An 18,218-nucleotide genomic window follows, 5' to 3' on the forward strand; every position below is an offset into this window, starting at 1 on the left:
GGAATCCCACAGACTTAAACATTTGGCTCAGGGAGCCACAGAGCGACATGAACTCCAACCAACTGCTCCATTAGACTCCATGTTAAATCTGACCACTCATTTCTCAAAGAAAGCAGACGGTACCAGTTAGCGGTGGGAATCGCCAGAGATCCCGCGATACAATATTATCACGATACTGCGATATACTGAGTATTACGATAACATATATTCAGATTTATTACCTTTTTTCAACTGCAAATGATGTCCCCAAAGGAAAACTGTGTCAACATGTTTTATCTAATAAGATAAAGTTTTCAGTCTGTTCATCTCACTTCAATCATTTTTATTGCAGCAAAATGGGATTGTCAAGCAGACAGACTGACCAACACTGTCATAAATGTTGCACCTGACAAACTTAACTGAATGCAAACGTGTCTATAACTTCTATAAGTACGATATAAGAGTTATATAACTGGTATAACTTGCGATCCGTGGATGTCGAGGGCAGAGAGCCAGTTATGCACTGCACTCTCCCGATGAGCCTGGCTACTGTTGGCAGATTTATCGCCCGTTGTGAGGCCAGATTGAGCGGGTGAGCAAAACACTTCACATGCAGCCAGCCACATGCACCATATGGTGTAAACAATGAATAGACGCTGCCGTATTTACGTCTAGATGACGGTATGTTGAGTGTTGATGGAGCTGCTACAATGTTAGCATAGCCTAGCACCGATCGATCCGAGCTTCATTTGATAAAACAAGTACAAATCGGCATCATTACGTAGTTATTTCGGAGTCCCTTTTTGTCGGTTTATTGCCGTTAAATCACAGCCAAATCTGTTTATTTTGTGTTCATACAGCTGTAGTAAACAGCCGACGTGTGGCTCGCTAGACACAGTGAGCTCGATGAAATCCACGGAGCTCCTCCGGACTATGTTATGAACCAGACATGACAGCGTTTAGTTTCCCGTGATATCTGGGACTTCCACAACACGTACTAAGCAGAAATAGAGGCTATTTTTTCCACAGTTGAACGGTTCTCAGGGCGATAAGCCACGCCCCCTCTCCAGCGCGTCCAGTGTGATTCACGCGAATGAACACAAATAGTCGAATTTCTGATTTCTTTCTCCGATTGATGATTTCTTTGTTTTGACCAACTTCCTACCAATCTCACTGACCCATGACCTCTGCTGAACTCACCAGATAACAACTCAGCACCATCTAGTGGACTGAAAAAGCAATTCATATTATTTTTCTAGTACCAAAAGGTTTATAGTTTAGAATAAAAGATCGATACTTGGCTTCCGTGTATCGATACAATATCGCCGCGCAAAATATCGCGATACTATGCTGTATCGATTTTTTCCCCCACCCCTAGTACCAGTTTTGTATATTGCTCTGGAGCTCACATTTTTAACACCACAAACATAAAAACCACATTACAGCGTTTGGCAGAGTCTTATCTTTCTCATGGTATCCATAATTTGGCACTCAGACTCCTGCTTTTTGTTAAAAGGAGGCAGGAGTTTTGTTCAAATCAGTCTGCTTCTCCAACCAGGTGCGTTCTCACCATGGCAACCAGTTACACACACAGGTTCTCTCCATCTGTCTCCACGCACGCACGCACGCACGCACGCACGCGCGCGTGCCTCCTTTTAACAAAAAGCAGGAGTCTGAGTGCCAAATTATGGATACCATGAGAAAGATAAGACTCTGCCAAACGCTGTAATGTGGTTTTTATGTTTGTGGTGTTAAAAATGTGAGCTCCAGAGCAATATACAAAACTGGTACTAGGGGTGGGGGAAAAAATCGATACAGCATAGTATCGCGATATTTTGCGCGGCGATATTGTATCGATACACGGAAGCCAAGTATCGATCTTTTATTCTAAACTATAAACCTTTTGGTACTAGAAAAATAATATGAATTGCTTTTTCAGTCCACTAGATGGTGCTGAGTTGTTATCTGGTGAGTTCAGCAGAGGTCATGGGTCAGTGAGATTGGTAGGAAGTTGGTCAAAACAAAGAAATCATCAATCGGAGAAAGAAATCAGAAATTCGACTATTTGTGTTCATTCGCGTGAATCACACTGGACGCGCTGGAGAGGGGGCGTGGCTTATCGCCCTGAGAACCGTTCAACTGTGGAAAAAATAGCCTCTATTTCTGCTTAGTACGTGTTGTGGAAGTCCCAGATATCACGGGAAACTAAACGCTGTCATGTCTGGTTCATAACATAGTCCGGAGGAGCTCCGTGGATTTCATCGAGCTCACTGTGTCTAGCGAGCCACACGTCGGCTGTTTACTACAGCTGTATGAACACAAAATAAACAGATTTGGCTGTGATTTAACGGCAATAAACCGACAAAAAGGGACTCCGAAATAACTACGTAATGATGCCGATTTGTACTTGTTTTATCAAATGAAGCTCGGATCGATCGGTGCTAGGCTATGCTAACATTGTAGCAGCTCCATCAACACTCAACATACCGTCATCTAGACGTAAATACGGCAGCGTCTATTCATTGTTTACACCATATGGTGCATGTGGCTGGCTGCATGTGAAGTGTTTTGCTCACCCGCTCAATCTGGCCTCACAACGGGCGATAAATCTGCCAACAGTAGCCAGGCTCATCGGGAGAGTGCAGTGCATAACTGGCTCTCTGCCCTCGACATCCACGGATCGCAAGTTATACCAGTTATATAACTCTTATATCGTACTTATAGAAGTTATAGACACGTTTGCATTCAGTTAAGTTTGTCAGGTGCAACATTTATGACAGTGTTGGTCAGTCTGTCTGCTTGACAATCCCATTTTGCTGCAATAAAAATGATTGAAGTGAGATGAACAGACTGAAAACTTTATCTTATTAGATAAAACATGTTGACACAGTTTTCCTTTGGGGACATCATTTGCAGTTGAAAAAAGGTAATAAATCTGAATATATGTTATCGTAATACTCAGTATATCGCAGTATCGTGATAATATTGTATCGCGGGATCTCTGGCGATTCCCACCGCTAACTGGTACCGTCTGCTTTCTTTGAGAAATGAGTGGTCAGATTTAACATGGAGTCTAATGGAGCAGTTGGTTGGAGTTCATGTCGCTCTGTGGCTCCCTGAGCCAAATGTTTAAGTCTGTGGGATTCCACAGTAATTTGTCTACGACAAGGACAAGATTAGCTACTTTTAAATCCAAAAATGATGCATGAAGAGTGAAAATTGTGGAGTCAATGGCAAAAGACACAAGAATCTCAAACTCCTCTTCACTCTAGCGGTGACATCACGCACTCTAAGCTGCGCATTATAAAGTCAGAAACAGACCCAAATTTTCCTGAAACTTAATCTGTGACTTGATAAAAACTGTGCTAGCTATCAAAATGTACATTTGACTCAATAAAGTCCAGCGTTTTGTCTACGTTTTAAACTTAGAACCATTTTTCTACGTCAAAGGATGGCTAGTCAATATGGACCCAAAGTTAAGTGTTTTTTAGCTCTCTTCACGCCGAAACCCCATTCAAGTGAAAAGAGAAATTTTGCTCCGATTTTCGGGAAAAACGCTGGGCGAATCTCTTATAAAAGTCATTGCACACCATTCCCGATCAGGCCGCATGTTGTGGTGTACTTTTTAAGCAGGTGTTGGCAACGCTGTGTGAAGAGAAGCGCGGCAAACTTTTCTGGATAATAAAGATTAAGCCCGCAGGATTACAGTCAGTGTGCTTTGGCACAAGCAGTTTTACTGCCTTTGTGCCACAAAGCCACACTGAATAAAGCTAATGTTAGGCTATAAAGGAACTACATCACAATGACCTCACGTCACCACCACTAAGCTAAAGCAGGACTAGAGTTCTAGTGAGGACGTTTAGTCGTCTCATTTAGACACTTTTTTAAGACACGTAGAAGCTTCTAAATTCACCGGAGAGGTTTTTTCTGACGTATGTTATATTGTAGAACAAAAGTTTAAAACCTCTTCAGCTTGTGTTAAACACAGACTTTATTTCAGGCATTTAATCAAAATCTATTCAAAAAAACGCATTGACTTTGAGACGAGGGAACCGGAAGTGCAAAAATGCTGACTCATTTCCTGGTTTTAGGACTCATTCCTGCAGAACTCTATTAAGAATGTGCGTCCTCAGTTGTAGCTGCATACTGTACATCGTAATTGGCCCTCAATCATCCGGTTTGATGTTGTGTGCTAAGCGTTCATAGTGAGAACACAGTTTTCTCCCCGTCTTTGGGGACAGCATTACGAGATCAGAGCACCTCTGCCAGAGTCCAGCCCTTTTATGACATTTTTACTTGCAGTGTGGGTTAACAGAGGGAAAGAGAGGCTGTTTTTAGGAAAAGGTCACCCCCCCTTCTCTCCAAACCTCCAACTGCCCCCCTCCCCCTCCCCCTCCCATCTCAGTTTTTCCACACAAGGAACTAGTGCCCAGAGAACAAAAGTCCTTTCTTACAGAGTCACATATACTTCCATCCAACACTGGGGGCCTGTGGCCCTTCAGAGGATCAATTAGCAAGCTAATGCCGTGGTAGCGCTCCAGATGTACACACCAGGAACTGTTTAGAAGCTGGGGGTGGGGGGGTGTTAGGCAATCGAGGTTTGGAAGCTGAAATAATGAAAGCCATCCGAAGCCGGGCCGAGGAGAGCTTCTGAGTCCCGCTGCTCTTTATCAAATACGCTGTAGAGTTTGTAACTAGTGACGCCTCACAAGCTCAACAACCCTGGTGAGCTGCAGGACGTCCCTACACACTTTATTTAGTCTAACAGCAGTAGGGCCTCTTAAATGAAAACGGATGCTGCATTCCCTTAAAGCTGTACTTGTCAGCGTCGCATGATGTCTGTTGACCACAATGTTGTGCTATGTGTTATTTCGACACAGTTGAACAATAGAAAATAGACTGCAAAGCAACGTTTTGTGGATATAATAGATATTGCATTTTATAACATCAAATGGTTTCATTTTGACTCAACTATTTTTTTTTAAATTACAGGGTTACAGAGAAAACTCAGTGTTAAATGGCTACAGCTGCACCCATCTTAAATGTAGCAGTAAGCTCCTTCTTATGTACAGCAGTACTTTGTCAGTCAGGACTGCACAGTCTTCTATCCTGTCTGGTTGCTGGTGGCTTTCTAGTGTTGGCAGAGTGTTGTGTTGATGGGGCTGCGTTAAGGCCTTTACACATCAGGGACATGACAAATACATCTCAAGAAAATGAGAAATAATCGCCTGCGAAAATTGTATGTCTAGGGCTTTTATTGTGAAAGGTAAGAACGGAAAAAGTGGATCTGGTCTGCGCCGCCTTTGTCAAAGTTGAATGGAGTAATAAAGTTTGCCGTCTTGGGACCTTTGTTGTTGTTTCACAAATAGATACCTTTTATTCGCAGTGTGAAAGCTCAGAAAAATTGACCTTGTTCCGGAAGAAAATTCAAGTCGCTAACAGTTGGAAAAATTAGATTGACAGGCAAATTAAACGCACGCAAACAAAACAACACCCCTGCCTTGATTGTGCCACGATCATTTTTTTGTGTTTGATACTAACACTGAGATGTTTATCAATCGCAGTTTTGGTTTATTTTCTGTGTATAGTGCATGTCTGGGGATATGCCAGCAGACGGCAAGAAACAAGCAGCACAAAAGAGTTTCCCACAAGTGTTGATGTGAGCATTTTATCTGAAAAAACACTGCCCGTCTGATGTTCCAGTCTCCAGTCTTGATGTGTCCGCCTCCATAATGGTTTTTTTTTCTTACATATTTCTGCATCAGTCATTTGTCTCACCACTAATTGATCAGCATGAGCTGCTCCAGACAAGATGTGGGCCCTGGCTTCGTCCTTACATTTACAGCTTTCATTTTTTTAGAGCTATCCTATGCCAAGGTGCAACTTGACTTAAAACTCTTGTAAATGGGAGTTTCATTCAGTCAACACATGTCAAACTCCATCCCAGTAGGAAATGGGATGAAGACAAAAGAAAGGAGCTCGTAGGGATTGCTGTCAGCCAACATGGTGATAAATACTGAGTCCAAAACAACATAAAGGATGCACCGTAAAATCTTAATCCGGACAGCTCGTGGTGAGGGGACCGTACACTTCTAGCTCCAAGAAAAACACGGAGTAGAGAGTTAATGATGCGACTGGTACGAAGAGTTGAAAGTCAGATAGCAGAACTAAGTAGAGACTCTCAGACTCTGGGATTTTCTCTGGCTTCAGTAAATAACTAGCTAGTCCTAATATCAGAGAGGGAACAGTATTTTTCTTGCCCTTTTTAAAGGAAGCTCGGAGGCACAGTGGTCAGAGAGACTATCCCTGTGTCTGCAATCATCCCCGCTGCTGAAGGGTCCTCCAGCAAGATCTTAAGAGACGCTGTCGGGTGCTGTGTTGAAAAGGCCTCAGCGTAGAGGACTTCTAGACCCTACAAAACCATTAAAAGTACAAAGATAGACATCCATTTCTCAAGCACACGGACTATGGCTTATCACAGTGTTGTTCAAACTTCTGGGTCATACAGTTTTGTCATGGCCAGTTAAAGAGCTGCTAGATGTTGTTTTTGGTGTCTTGTGAGATGAATACCTCAAGTACCATATTGAGTAATATGAACATTAGTGGTGCTAGAATACTTTTTATTTGTTTTGCATGTATTAAGAGATGATTTTGGAGTTAGTTCATTTAATTTGGCTAATATCGGTGCAAAACCTTGTTTACATGTTGGCTCCTGATGCCACTCAAAGTTTAATCTTCAAGATTTCACTTCTTGAAATTGATTTGGAGACAGAAATCAAACAGAAGTGGGGGTGATTTAAAGATAAGTCTGTAGATATTCTATGTTTTTCGTAATGACAACGAATCACATGATTAGACAAACCAACAATTAATTGATTCTACTAGCAAAGTATTAAAAACACATCAATGAGCCACACTGTTGCACTGGCTGTTCCTTCTCCGTAGTTTATTTAACACAATCCCACATACATTGTCCTGCTGACACAGATACTCTTAAGAGCAGTCATTCCCAAAGAACTTTAATTAGGGTTGCCAAAGAAATTGAAGGAATTTCTTCGATGGTCTTTTATTAAAAAAAATATTCTGCAATAACACCTTCCAGCCACACAAGGGAGTATGAATGTCCGTATTGTTCTGATAATTGACTCCGATATGAAAAGGCTAGTGTACATTCTATTTGTTGAACTGATGAGAGGAAGTTAAAGGAACTAGATAGTCTGCTAACTCTGCCAAAATGTATTTATTTGCTCTCAATAATGAAGTATTTAACACGTGTATATGTTTTCAAAAACACATGCAAAAAACAAAGTTGTAGATCTTTTCTAAATGGCTGGTTCACCTATTCAAGATAATGAATCGTTCATTGATGCACAAATTAGCTCTTCTTACAATTAATAGATGAGGCCTATTGTGAATCAGGTTGTCATTTTTTACAAGTTTGTCCCCAGTGAAACAGTTTTGAAAACACTGCTCTGGAGCAACAAATGTGGATTCATCTGCCACAGAAAATAGTCCCAACAAACACATCTCCATCCTGAATGAGTAACTTTTTTCCAAAAACTACAAGGCCCCACAGTTTTAGGAATTAAATTCTTCTTCTTCTTTTAAAGAAAAGATTTATTGCATCATGTATTGTTTCAGTAAAGAAGACCAAGCACCCACAATCTGATTTTATGCTGCAAGCACGTGTGCGTGTGCGTGTGCGTGTGCGTGCGCGTGCGTGTGCGTGTGCGCGGCCATACTGTAAGTGTGTGGAGGAGAAAATCAAATATCACAATGTATTTAACCAAATGCTTTGATATCGATATTACAATTATATTGTAGGGTTGATCATTGGTGCTTTTACCATAGGCTGTATAAAAGAAGTTGACACAGTGTAGTCATCCACTGGTTTCTGGGCTACAGTTTGGAAGCCTCAAGTTTGTCGTTTTGTCCGTCACTGTCTTGGTTTTTGTCCGTCGCCCTCTCAACATTTTTAAGGACATGAAGAGAAATGCTGACCAGAGACTTATCGCAGACGATGCAGCCTTCAGATTTTTCCAACATTGTCAATAATATTCGGTTAATGCGACCTCTGTCCATAAATGAAATGAGAGCTAAGTACAGTAGAGCGCTGAATAAGGTGACCAAAAGGTTTGAAATGTACTTTCATGAACTGCAAACAAGTTGTGACACAAAAAAACATGACAACTCTCAAATTGGACACGGTCTTGCTAGTGACCTGTCAATCACAAGGTAGCCCCGCCCTAAAGCATACTCTGCTTTATGGTCTGTTTGACTCTAAATGGACCATAATTTACTAAATGAACATCATGCTGTATTGAAGAAGACTTGAAACTAGAGATTGAGACCATAAACTCATGTTTACAATGTTTACTGAGGTAATAAATCAAGAGAGAAGTAGAGTCATTTTCTCATAGACTTCTATACAACCAGAGGAGTCGCCCCCTGATGGCCATTAGATAGAATGCAGGTTTAAGGCACTTTAGCATTGGCCTCACTTCCTAGAACCGGAGGTTGCCGCCTGGCTTTTACAAAATATTTACATGAGATTTTTGATAAATAAGAATCAGTAATATGGATTTAATGACAAATAATAGAACAGCTAGATCAGTCTGGTGAGGTCAGGAAATTACATCACGTTACTGTAATTTAGCCTATAAAACCAGGAGAAGACAACTCTATTGCTATATTACGATATTATAATTATAGATGACATCTTGTCTCATATCACGTTACTGATATGATATTGAGCCTTCTTTTATGTGTGCATTTACACTTGGCACTGTGTGTTGTTTAGATTCCAACCAGTAATGAAATCTGTAAATCTATGAAATATCATAGAGTTTTGTGAGGTGTGTTCCAAGCAGCTAAAGTCAGGGAATTTTAGAATGTCTATTTCTTGACTTAGTAAAGTTCACTGTTGAGGTGTCGAGTAAACTTTACTTTACAGCATGTCTCACACATTCATTGCATTTGCTGTTTAAAAAAATCCTGACTGCAGTGGAGACCAGACTATAAGACCCTTTAGAAAAACCCTGAACAAAAGGAAGAAGCTCACAGTGATACAGTCCTCCAGCTAGTTATGGAAGGTCTAAACAACGTCATGGAGTATTAACTTTCCAAGCCCGTTGGTATCTGCATGGCGTGTTTTTGTTAGCTTGATGCTGTTTTCTCTTCCAAATTCTGTAGCGCTGAAGTCAGAGATGTGGGAATAGCAAGGAGAGCAGCAGTCAGTCCTGCCGAGCACAGGGAACTGGTCTGTGTGTGTGGAGCTGTGTTCGTTTGTGTGTGTTTCTGTGGACCGTCCATATCTCTAGTCCATGTCCATCTCAGGGGAAGAACAAGGTATACATAGACGTCTGAGTAACGCCGCTGGCCATTATTACCCCTCATCATTGTACTTGAGGACTGGCATTGTCTTTAACGCGAATACACAGTTTGATGACCTTTGAGGTTGCGTCATAAAACAAAAACGGTCTCCGTCCAGATGAGCGTTTTAGTGCCTTTTCAGAAACAATCTCCTCCCACACTACCAGGCCTGAAAACGCATATCACATGACCCGGGGTGATAACGCCACCGGACACGAGAGTTGTCCCTAAGCGCTCAAATAATAGTTTCCCTCCTGCGCATATAGGCGCTAGTAGAATTGAACTGCACAACAGATCCTAGCATAGACAGCAAGGTCAGCAGCGCCTGTAATTTCTGTTGAATTAACCGCTGAGTCGAGGCTGGTGTTGTTTGTTTTCTTCCGCCGGTGTCACGAATTGTGGAAGACCCAATAATGGAGCATCATAGTTTTCAACGGTCTTCGTTTCCTGCCACATTTGGTGTAAAAATGTGTTTTAACAGTTTTATTCTTTTAACCTCAGTAAAGGATAGTTTGGTTTAACCATCTTAGCAGCGTTATCTATCCTCCTTGTTTTCCTTCTCCATGTCCACTCTTTTATCCCTCCCTTTTTCTTTCCTCTTCCTCCCTCCCACTCTTTCCCCTCTTCTCACTGTTTTCTTTCCATGTCTCTTTAAATCAGTGCTGTTCCTATCAGCAGCCTACATTTTGATACAACCAACCACTCTTGACGTGCTAAATAAAGATGATGTTGAAAACCACAGCCCTTTCTCCCCCCCCCTCCATTCTATAGCTGGGAGAAGCGAGTGGACCAGCGGGGCAGGTTCTACTACGTGGACCACAACACCAGAACCACCACATGGCAGAGGCCCACGGCCGAGTCCGTGCGCAACTACCAGCAGTGGCAGAGCCAGCGCAGCCAGCTGCAGGGCGCCATGCACCAGTTCAGCCAGCGCTTCCTCTACCAGGTACTTGGGGCTTCCACTGGCTAACATACATTATGTTAGTACTCAGGAGATGTGGCACATTGCTGAGGCAATGGTAACAAAGGATTAGTGCTTTCATTTGAAATGTTTGTCCCCCAGGCAATATGCACTCTCAGCAATTGAACAACCACCCCATGTGCTCATTAAGCTAAATGCTTAAATACTTGTACAGCTTTAATGAAAGTAATGACATGTTTACCAGAAAACTATAGACTTCTTTTCTGTCAGTACATGATAATGTTTTTTTGTGGGCGGAGCATAGCTGGAGGCAGAACATTTCTTTAAAAAACGCAGGCTAGCAACATATTTTTATTCCTATGTTTTCATGTATACACAGGCCTTTCAGATAAAGTACGGTCATGAAAATTTGCCTCAAAGTCCTGAAAATGTATTTGTAAAAATGTATATGAACCTTGATAAACAAATCTTTAAGATTTTAATATCAACCACACAATGCACCTCGGGACTGAACACGATCAACGTATGCAACGCGGTGTGTTTCACTCGTTGGCTAACAGTCAGAAGACGTCGGCTATAGGGGGGGATTCAAGATGTTATTTGAGACTTGTTTATAGTGTTTTTCCAGTGGTCTCTGACAGAGAAGCAGCCAAGGTCAGACTGCAGCCAGACAGTAAAGACTTATGGGACTAAAACAACAGAGCTTTCTCAATGGACCATTAGTAAAAGCAGCCTTAAAAAACTCTTATAGGCTTCTATAAAAACACCCTGCACTGTGCACTGTGTGTGTGCGTGCTAGTGTTTCCGTTTTTATGAAAGTCTTCTACAGATCTCATTCCAGCAGTTTTTGTGTGTTTTCATGTGATTCTGAATGTTTAGTTCTCTTGTTTCATGTTTCAAATAACCAGATATTTCTCTCCATCCGTCCGTCTTACCCTCCCGTCATCTGTCCGTCCCGTTTTTTTATCCACTCATTGACGATGTCTCACCCAAAGATTCCCCCTTTTACACTCTCACTTATCTCCGTCTGGCTGTGGCTCCTGTGGTCAGTTTCCAACAAAGGTTTATTACTCAGTTTAACCAGAATATTCAGTCTCATCTCCTTCGGTCTCTTTACACGGCTTCACACCGTTGTAAGAGTAGTTGAACTTTAACCCTCTTCCAATATCCTGGCCGTTAAACATGCAAGCAAGCGGAGAAACGGAACTTCTTATTGTGAAAAGTTCAACATAAAACCCACGTTTTTACTGAAACTGAAACCGACTTCTGTTAATGCTGCCCTTTAGCAGGGGAAGTACTGCTTACATTAAGGTGAATGTGAACGCATCAGTAAGATGTAAAAGGCCGGTTATCAAACCTCAATACTTTTGGAGTGCCAAACAAAATGTACATTAATGTTGTAGGAAAATATGGATACATAATCATATTGCGATGTAGAGTGCTGCAGGGCTGACGTATTTTCGTAGGCCGACCTGGAAGTTAGCATCGCACATTACAGTAGTTCAGCAAGATAATCCTCACAAATGAACCCCACTTTTAGGATTTTTGAAGCGCAGAATTAAAAAGCTAACATTGGCTATAAAGGAACAACCCAATGGTGTCATGCGTTCCACTGAGCTAAAGGAGGACTAGTGTTCAAGTGATGACATTTAGTCGTTTCATTTAGACACTTGTTTGCAACCGCCTCTTTTAAGACACATAAAAGCGTCTAAATTCACCAGAGGGGCATTTACTGACATATTTAATGTCGTAAAACAAAACGCTAAACACAGGCCTTATTTTAGGCATCTAACCAAAAACCCATACCAATAACCCATTGACTTGTGGACAAAAAACTGACTCATCTCTGGGTTTTAGGACTCATTCCTGCAGCACTCTATTATATTTTGTGATACTGAATAGTTTACATGGGAAGATTAACTCAGCCAGTCAGTACTTTATTTCATTTGCAAAGATATGTGCCCTGTCGAAAATGTACCTTTTTTTTAAAACTCAGATTTTGTTTATTCTTTATACCATGACCGTTTTTCTAGAATAAGATTTTGAAAAAAATTCAACATATAACCTTGCTTATGTATTGAATCGTGACCCCTGTATTATGATACTTTTAGTAAAATAAAGAAAGATTAAATGTTAACCTCTCTATAAATGTTTACTTCTTACTCTAATCCTAGATTAAATCTAATTCTGTTGCACCAGCACTTCAATATGTGATCCAGTATTAACTTTAAATACACTTGAGGAGGTTTGACTTTTAAAATGGCCGCCTTTTTTAGATGGATAGGGCAGAAATGATCAAATTCCTTGAAGAAAAGTTAAGGGACAGACTCAACCAATTGAGTTTTATTGTGCTGCTGCTGAATTTCTCTCAAGATTTAAATTCAGTAACAAAACTGTTCTGGAGCTGAAAAGGAAGATTGTTGTCTCTTTCCGTACTCTGAAAAATGTTTTTTTTCTTTTTTTACTTGACTGTTGTCCGTTGTTTTAACTTCTATTATTTGACCATATTGCTTCATTAATTCAACCAACAAGTTTTTTTCTCAAAGGAGGAGAAATTAGAGCTTCTTTGCCGACTCATCATGAGTAACGCTCATGAGCTGGCTTTTTAACTAGCTATCTAGCTAGCAATGTAATGACAAATTGATTCATTTTACTTTGGTTAAGCTAGCGTCTCAATATTGATTAAACTCAATTTGATTTTGGTTTAAACTTGGATGTACTAAACAGAGATTAGTTTTAAGTTGTGAAACAGAGCTCTTGATTTACTCGTTTAAAACCTAGTTTTGCTGAACTCGGATTACAACGAATCTTCGATTAAATTCATCCTTGTTGGTACAACCCAGCCGTAGTCATTTTTCCTTATTCTTTTTATTAGATAGCTTTTCATTTAAATGATAGCTTTTCTCATTTTAAACATTCTTTGAATTTATTGTTCTGTTACTTGTACAGAATGAAACCCTGTAATGTGTAGCTGTTATTCCAGATGCTCTACCTGTTTTGGGGAGGACTTCCTGGATCTAAATGTTTGCTTAGGAAGAGATGTTAAATGAAAGTTCTGGTTACGTTTAGTGTACTTAGCAGTGTTCAGGATAAATTCAGGTTTTCATGTCATCAACAAGTTGACATCACACAAGAGGACAGAGACGTTCAGGTTCGGTGTGCTTCCTCCCTCCTCTCCCTCACTTCGTGTGAGAAAAGCCAATCGGCAGGTCTGCCCTCCGTGTTGATAGTACACTGCTTTGTCTTGGAATGCCCACACTGCTGATAGCAGCTACTATTTATGGCTCCAGTGTGTGTGTGAACAAGGAAACACACGCACTCACAAAAGAGCTCATAGCTTAACTGTGAACACAGCCACATGTTCTACTGATGCTCTCACTGTGTGGACGCGCTATAAAAAAAGAATTACTCAAAAATAGTTAGCTGATTCATCATCCTCTCTCTCTTTCCATCATAAATCAGGACATGTTAGTTTCATTTTCTGTGGCAGATCAGGATTCTGTATTGATGTGTGTTTGTGTTGTTTTGTTACGTGGATGCTGATGTGTGTGTTGTTCCCTACTGTTGGACCACGTGCTCCTCTTCTCTGTGGGGGTGTGGGTGTACAGGGCTGTAATGTCGAGGTCAAGTGCCACATTTCTTCTCTGTAGCACATGACAACCAAAAAGGGTCAAGGGGCCAGTCGTCTTAAATGGATTGTGGCGCTGTAACGGGTGTCCGCACGCACGCACACATATACATACATGTATATCAAAGGGCTGCCCCCTGAAAGCTTATGAGTCCAATCATCAGTTGACTTGAAATTAAAGCGAGTCTTCGTTTTCGTTTTTTTCTATGAGGAACTTTGTGCTCTTGGAAGCAATTGAATTATGGACACATTATTTATATAGATATGAATGGTGATGACATGGCAAAAAAAAAAACAGGCACACCCACGAAGCATGGCAAACGAGACGGGGAACGTATTTCAAGACCGGGCCTTTCCAAGCCGATCAAGAGCAAGTTGCGACGCACCGCCACAGAGGAAACGTGCCCGTTCAGGATCATCCAGCGCCAAGGAGAGGTCCCACAAAGAGATCCTCCCACACCAAGCTGACCCCACCTAGTTGAATCACCCCGGCAAAAGCCAAGCCCACCCACTGGGGAACGTAAAAAACATTTTCGGTTCATTAAGAAACTGTGACTTTGTTAATGTGGACGAAATCATCGCTGAAAGTCATGCCAATGGATTTTCTGTTTGTCAGATAGTCTATACTATCTATCCATGTGGATATAGACTATTTTAGCTGGTCCACAATGGTAGTGTGTGTGTGTGTGTGTGTGTGTGTGTGTGTGTGTGTGTGTGTGTGTGTGTGTGCGCAGGGTAATTGCAGCTCGTTAGGAACCCCAGAGAGAGCAGCCCCAGAGTCATTAACTGCTGTTTCCGGCTTCTCCCCTCGCTCTTTTTTTTCACCTTAACCAGTCTTCCTTTCCTTGACCTCTATGTTTTCCTTTAACCCCGCCCACCCAACCCCTCCAATCATTCTGTCGTCTCTCCAACCCCCGAACACACACACACACTCTCTATTTTCCTCTCAAAATCCCCCTTTTCTGCATCCCACAGAGATATCTTCATTATCATCTCGGCTCATTTCGATAATGCCTCCCGCTTCCATTTTATATTTTCTGTTTTTTACCACTCAACAGTCTTTTGCTCCATCCCCTCACCTTCCCTCGATTGCCTCCCCCCACCCCCTCTCCGACTTTCTGTCCATTCTCGCTGGAACAAGGACCCCTAACAGCAGCACCTGAATCAGCCCTGTGTTTTATCACTCACACTGCTGGACAGAAAGCTCATACATGACTCAATTTCACGTTCACTGATGTTTACACACACAACCCGTCAGTGCTCACGTTTCCATAAATGGCGTTTGTAAGTGGTTTATCCCATGAAAGGACAATGAACAGGAGTTTAAACTGCATCGATGCGGGTTTTGTTAACATTATGTTATGACTAAAAGAAATAGAGAAGGAGTACAAATTATAAAGTAAATTTGGAAATCAGGCACTGAAGGGTTTTAAAGTACCGTAATATAGAAACACAAACTTGTCCCTTTCACCTCGGCCACCATCTTTGCCTCATGTCTGTCTCTCTGCGTCCCCTTCAACCCTTCTCGTATTCCCCTGGAGAGGTGCGGCTCACAGTTGGAGACGTCTGATTTATGCTGTATTCACATGGAATCAGGCAGACCGGAAATCATTTTAGTGGCCGAGAGCAGGACGGTAAAATTAAGTGAGAGCGGGTAGAGCATACAGGCCACGGTAATAGAAGACGGCATTGCCGTCCAAAGTTAAAGTATTTTAACTTTTTGCCGTCCGCAACAAAATTTACAACCAGATGTTACGTAGCTCCCTCACACAAGGAGACAGTTGTTCAAGTTTGCAGTAGCACATTAAGAGAAAGCTGCATTTGTTTAGCTACATGTATTACTAGAATAATTACTACTAATCATTCTGTAGTAGACACAATCATTTTTTTAAATATATTTTCTTCCATCACCATAGCAATATGCGTCATGCGTGTTTCAGTCCAGCTTTATAGTACGTTGACTTTTTTTTTGTGTTAATGTGATAAATTGTTAAATTAGCTGGTATTTGTTCAAGAAAAGGCAGTTGTCAGACTTTTACAATGTTTGAGTAAATGATCCTGAGGAATATTAAGATAGAGGATCATTTACAGAAGCCTTTAAGTCCTTTAAGTCCTAACTTTGTGACAAAAGATTTCAACTCAAAAGGTTCACTTGATAGATTTTTTTGAGCTATAGCTAAAACAAATAGTTGCTTAATCGAGTCATGGCTTTACATGAAGGGTTGCCGTTGGCAAACATTTTAAGAAATTAGCAACCAATTCTTGGCCTTTGGTTGCCATCAGAGGCAAACACTTTTTAACATATACAGAATAGTGAAGTACACCCCAAAATACATGTGTTTTCTATATTTGTTCCATTAGTGATATTCAAATATTGCTGGTACAGTCAGAACCAGACAACTCCGCACGTGCGGTGGTGCGTTTACTCGCTTCCCTACAGACGTCTGTTTTAGAGACAACGATCAAGTAAATTAAGTTGTTTGACTGTGAGGTGAAAAGTTCGACTAATCCGTCAACATCACACAAATGTGCAAATTCATTCAACTGACAAAGAACCAGATGAACCTAAACAAAAAACAAAAAGGAAATTTATAGTGTATAAGGTGACTAAAAATGGCAACCATACTTTCAGTTTTGGCAATCAATAGCTGAAGCCTGGTTGCCAGCCCGGCAACCACTTTTAACAGTCAGTGTTTATCCCTGAAATTTGTTTATTGTCTGAAAAATCATTGGCAATTACTGATTACTTGTGCTTTTTCAAGCTTAAATGCCAACCATTCTCTGGTTCCTGCGTCATTAAAAAAAGACAATAGGATAAATGAGATAAAAAGTTACAGTGCAGTGTAAAAGATGATTTAATAGAAAACCACTGTAAACCGGAAAGTCTTCTGCTTTGATTTAAAAAAAAGTGAGAGTTGTAGCTGACCTGTAGTTTTTTTTGGGGGAGTTTGTTCCAGATATTTGGAGCAAAGAAACTGAACGCTGCTTTTTTGTTTAGTTTTGACTCCGGGGAGAGAAAATAAATAATGAATCAGTCGAAAAGAAAATACATTTCAAATGAACCGGTAATACAAATAATAGGTCATTACAAGACAAAAGTCAGACCTCTAAGTTGAGATATTGTGTTGCACGATTTTAAAATCTGTCCATCTGCAACAGGTTATAATTTAGTGGTTGATCTCCAATTTAAGCCCCCTCTGTATCGAATAATAACCTTAAAGTCAACTTATTTGAGAGATCAAAGTGGAAGGATGCTGTGGCAGTTCTAGATACACAATGTTGTAAGCACATTGGGCAGGTGAGCGTCACTTAATATGAGATAAGAGACACCATAACAAACTCAGTCAGATGAAAACTGCTTGGCTAAATTAGTCTGAAACACACAGACGAGTTGCCATGTTTTCGAAGCGTTTGAATGGCTGATGAACTCACTGACCTTGACATTTCACTTTCTCTCCTTGTCTGCATAGTTTTACGTCTCAAAAGAAGTGGCAATGTTACAAAAAGTTTTTACAAAAGTTTTGCTAATATGTTTGCGTATCTTCTAAAGCCACATCGGCAGTAAAAGTGTTCCGAACACGTTAGAAGCGACTAGCTCAAATCCCCTTTTTCACCTGCCTTCATGCCGTTTTGATTCTTCCACATCTATAACACCCAGTCATTATTTCACACATTTCTGCCAACATGCTGCTTTTTCCCTCTCTCTTCCTTCTCTCTTCCTTCTCTCTCCCTTGTATTCTCAGCCTCCCTTTCTTTTCCTCCCCTCCAGCCTCGCTCTGTCTGGAAGCTGCCGAGGAGCTGAATGGTTAGAGCCAGGATGAAGTCATCATGTCTTTATATCATTATATTCTCTTTTTACCTTTTTTAGGCACAGAAAAACCCATAAGGGTGGGGCATAGATTGGCTGTCGATGGAAGCGACCCACACACACACACACACCCTTTAACCCTGTTATGTGCCCGCTCTCGCTCTTCCAGCAGGCTCCGTCCTTTCCATCCCCAACTCCCTCACAGTTTCCATGACAGGGCCCCTTTAAATGGGCACAGTCACATTTCTTTTTGGGAAATGCTGCGTAAAGTGACGTTGACGTTTGGTGCATAATACTGTACTTTATGGCTTCTCAGGGAAATGATCATCACTTTTGTGGTGCAACATGTCTCGGTGAAAAAGAAAAAGTTATCCACTAGCTTTCATTTGGAAAATGGTGGTTTTGAGGTTTTTTCACCTCAGTCTAACTAATAAAGGACAACCAGCACTACCTGTGCTCCCAAAACCAGCCATTCAATCGAAGGTGAAGCCACCTAAACTAACTTTCTC

General features: G+C 41.1%; 1 protein-coding gene across 4 annotated transcripts in view; it reads left to right on the forward strand.

Moving 5' to 3' along the window:
- wwp2 (WW domain containing E3 ubiquitin protein ligase 2) overlaps positions 1–18,218 on the forward strand; it is a 59,068-nt gene that overhangs the window by 21,136 nt on the left and 19,714 nt on the right. For all 4 annotated transcript variants that reach the window (XM_079162349.1, XM_079162351.1, XM_079162350.1 and 1 more), the window contains one exon: positions 10,123–10,297. In XM_079162349.1, the coding sequence (XP_079018475.1) occupies positions 10,123–10,297 (175 nt within the window). The remainder of the gene's footprint in view (positions 1–10,122; positions 10,298–18,218) is intronic.

The sequence above is a fragment of the Pholis gunnellus genome (genome assembly GCF_910591455.1).
Source record: "Pholis gunnellus genome assembly, chromosome: 7".
Taxonomy (NCBI): domain Eukaryota; kingdom Metazoa; phylum Chordata; class Actinopteri; order Perciformes; family Pholidae; genus Pholis; species Pholis gunnellus.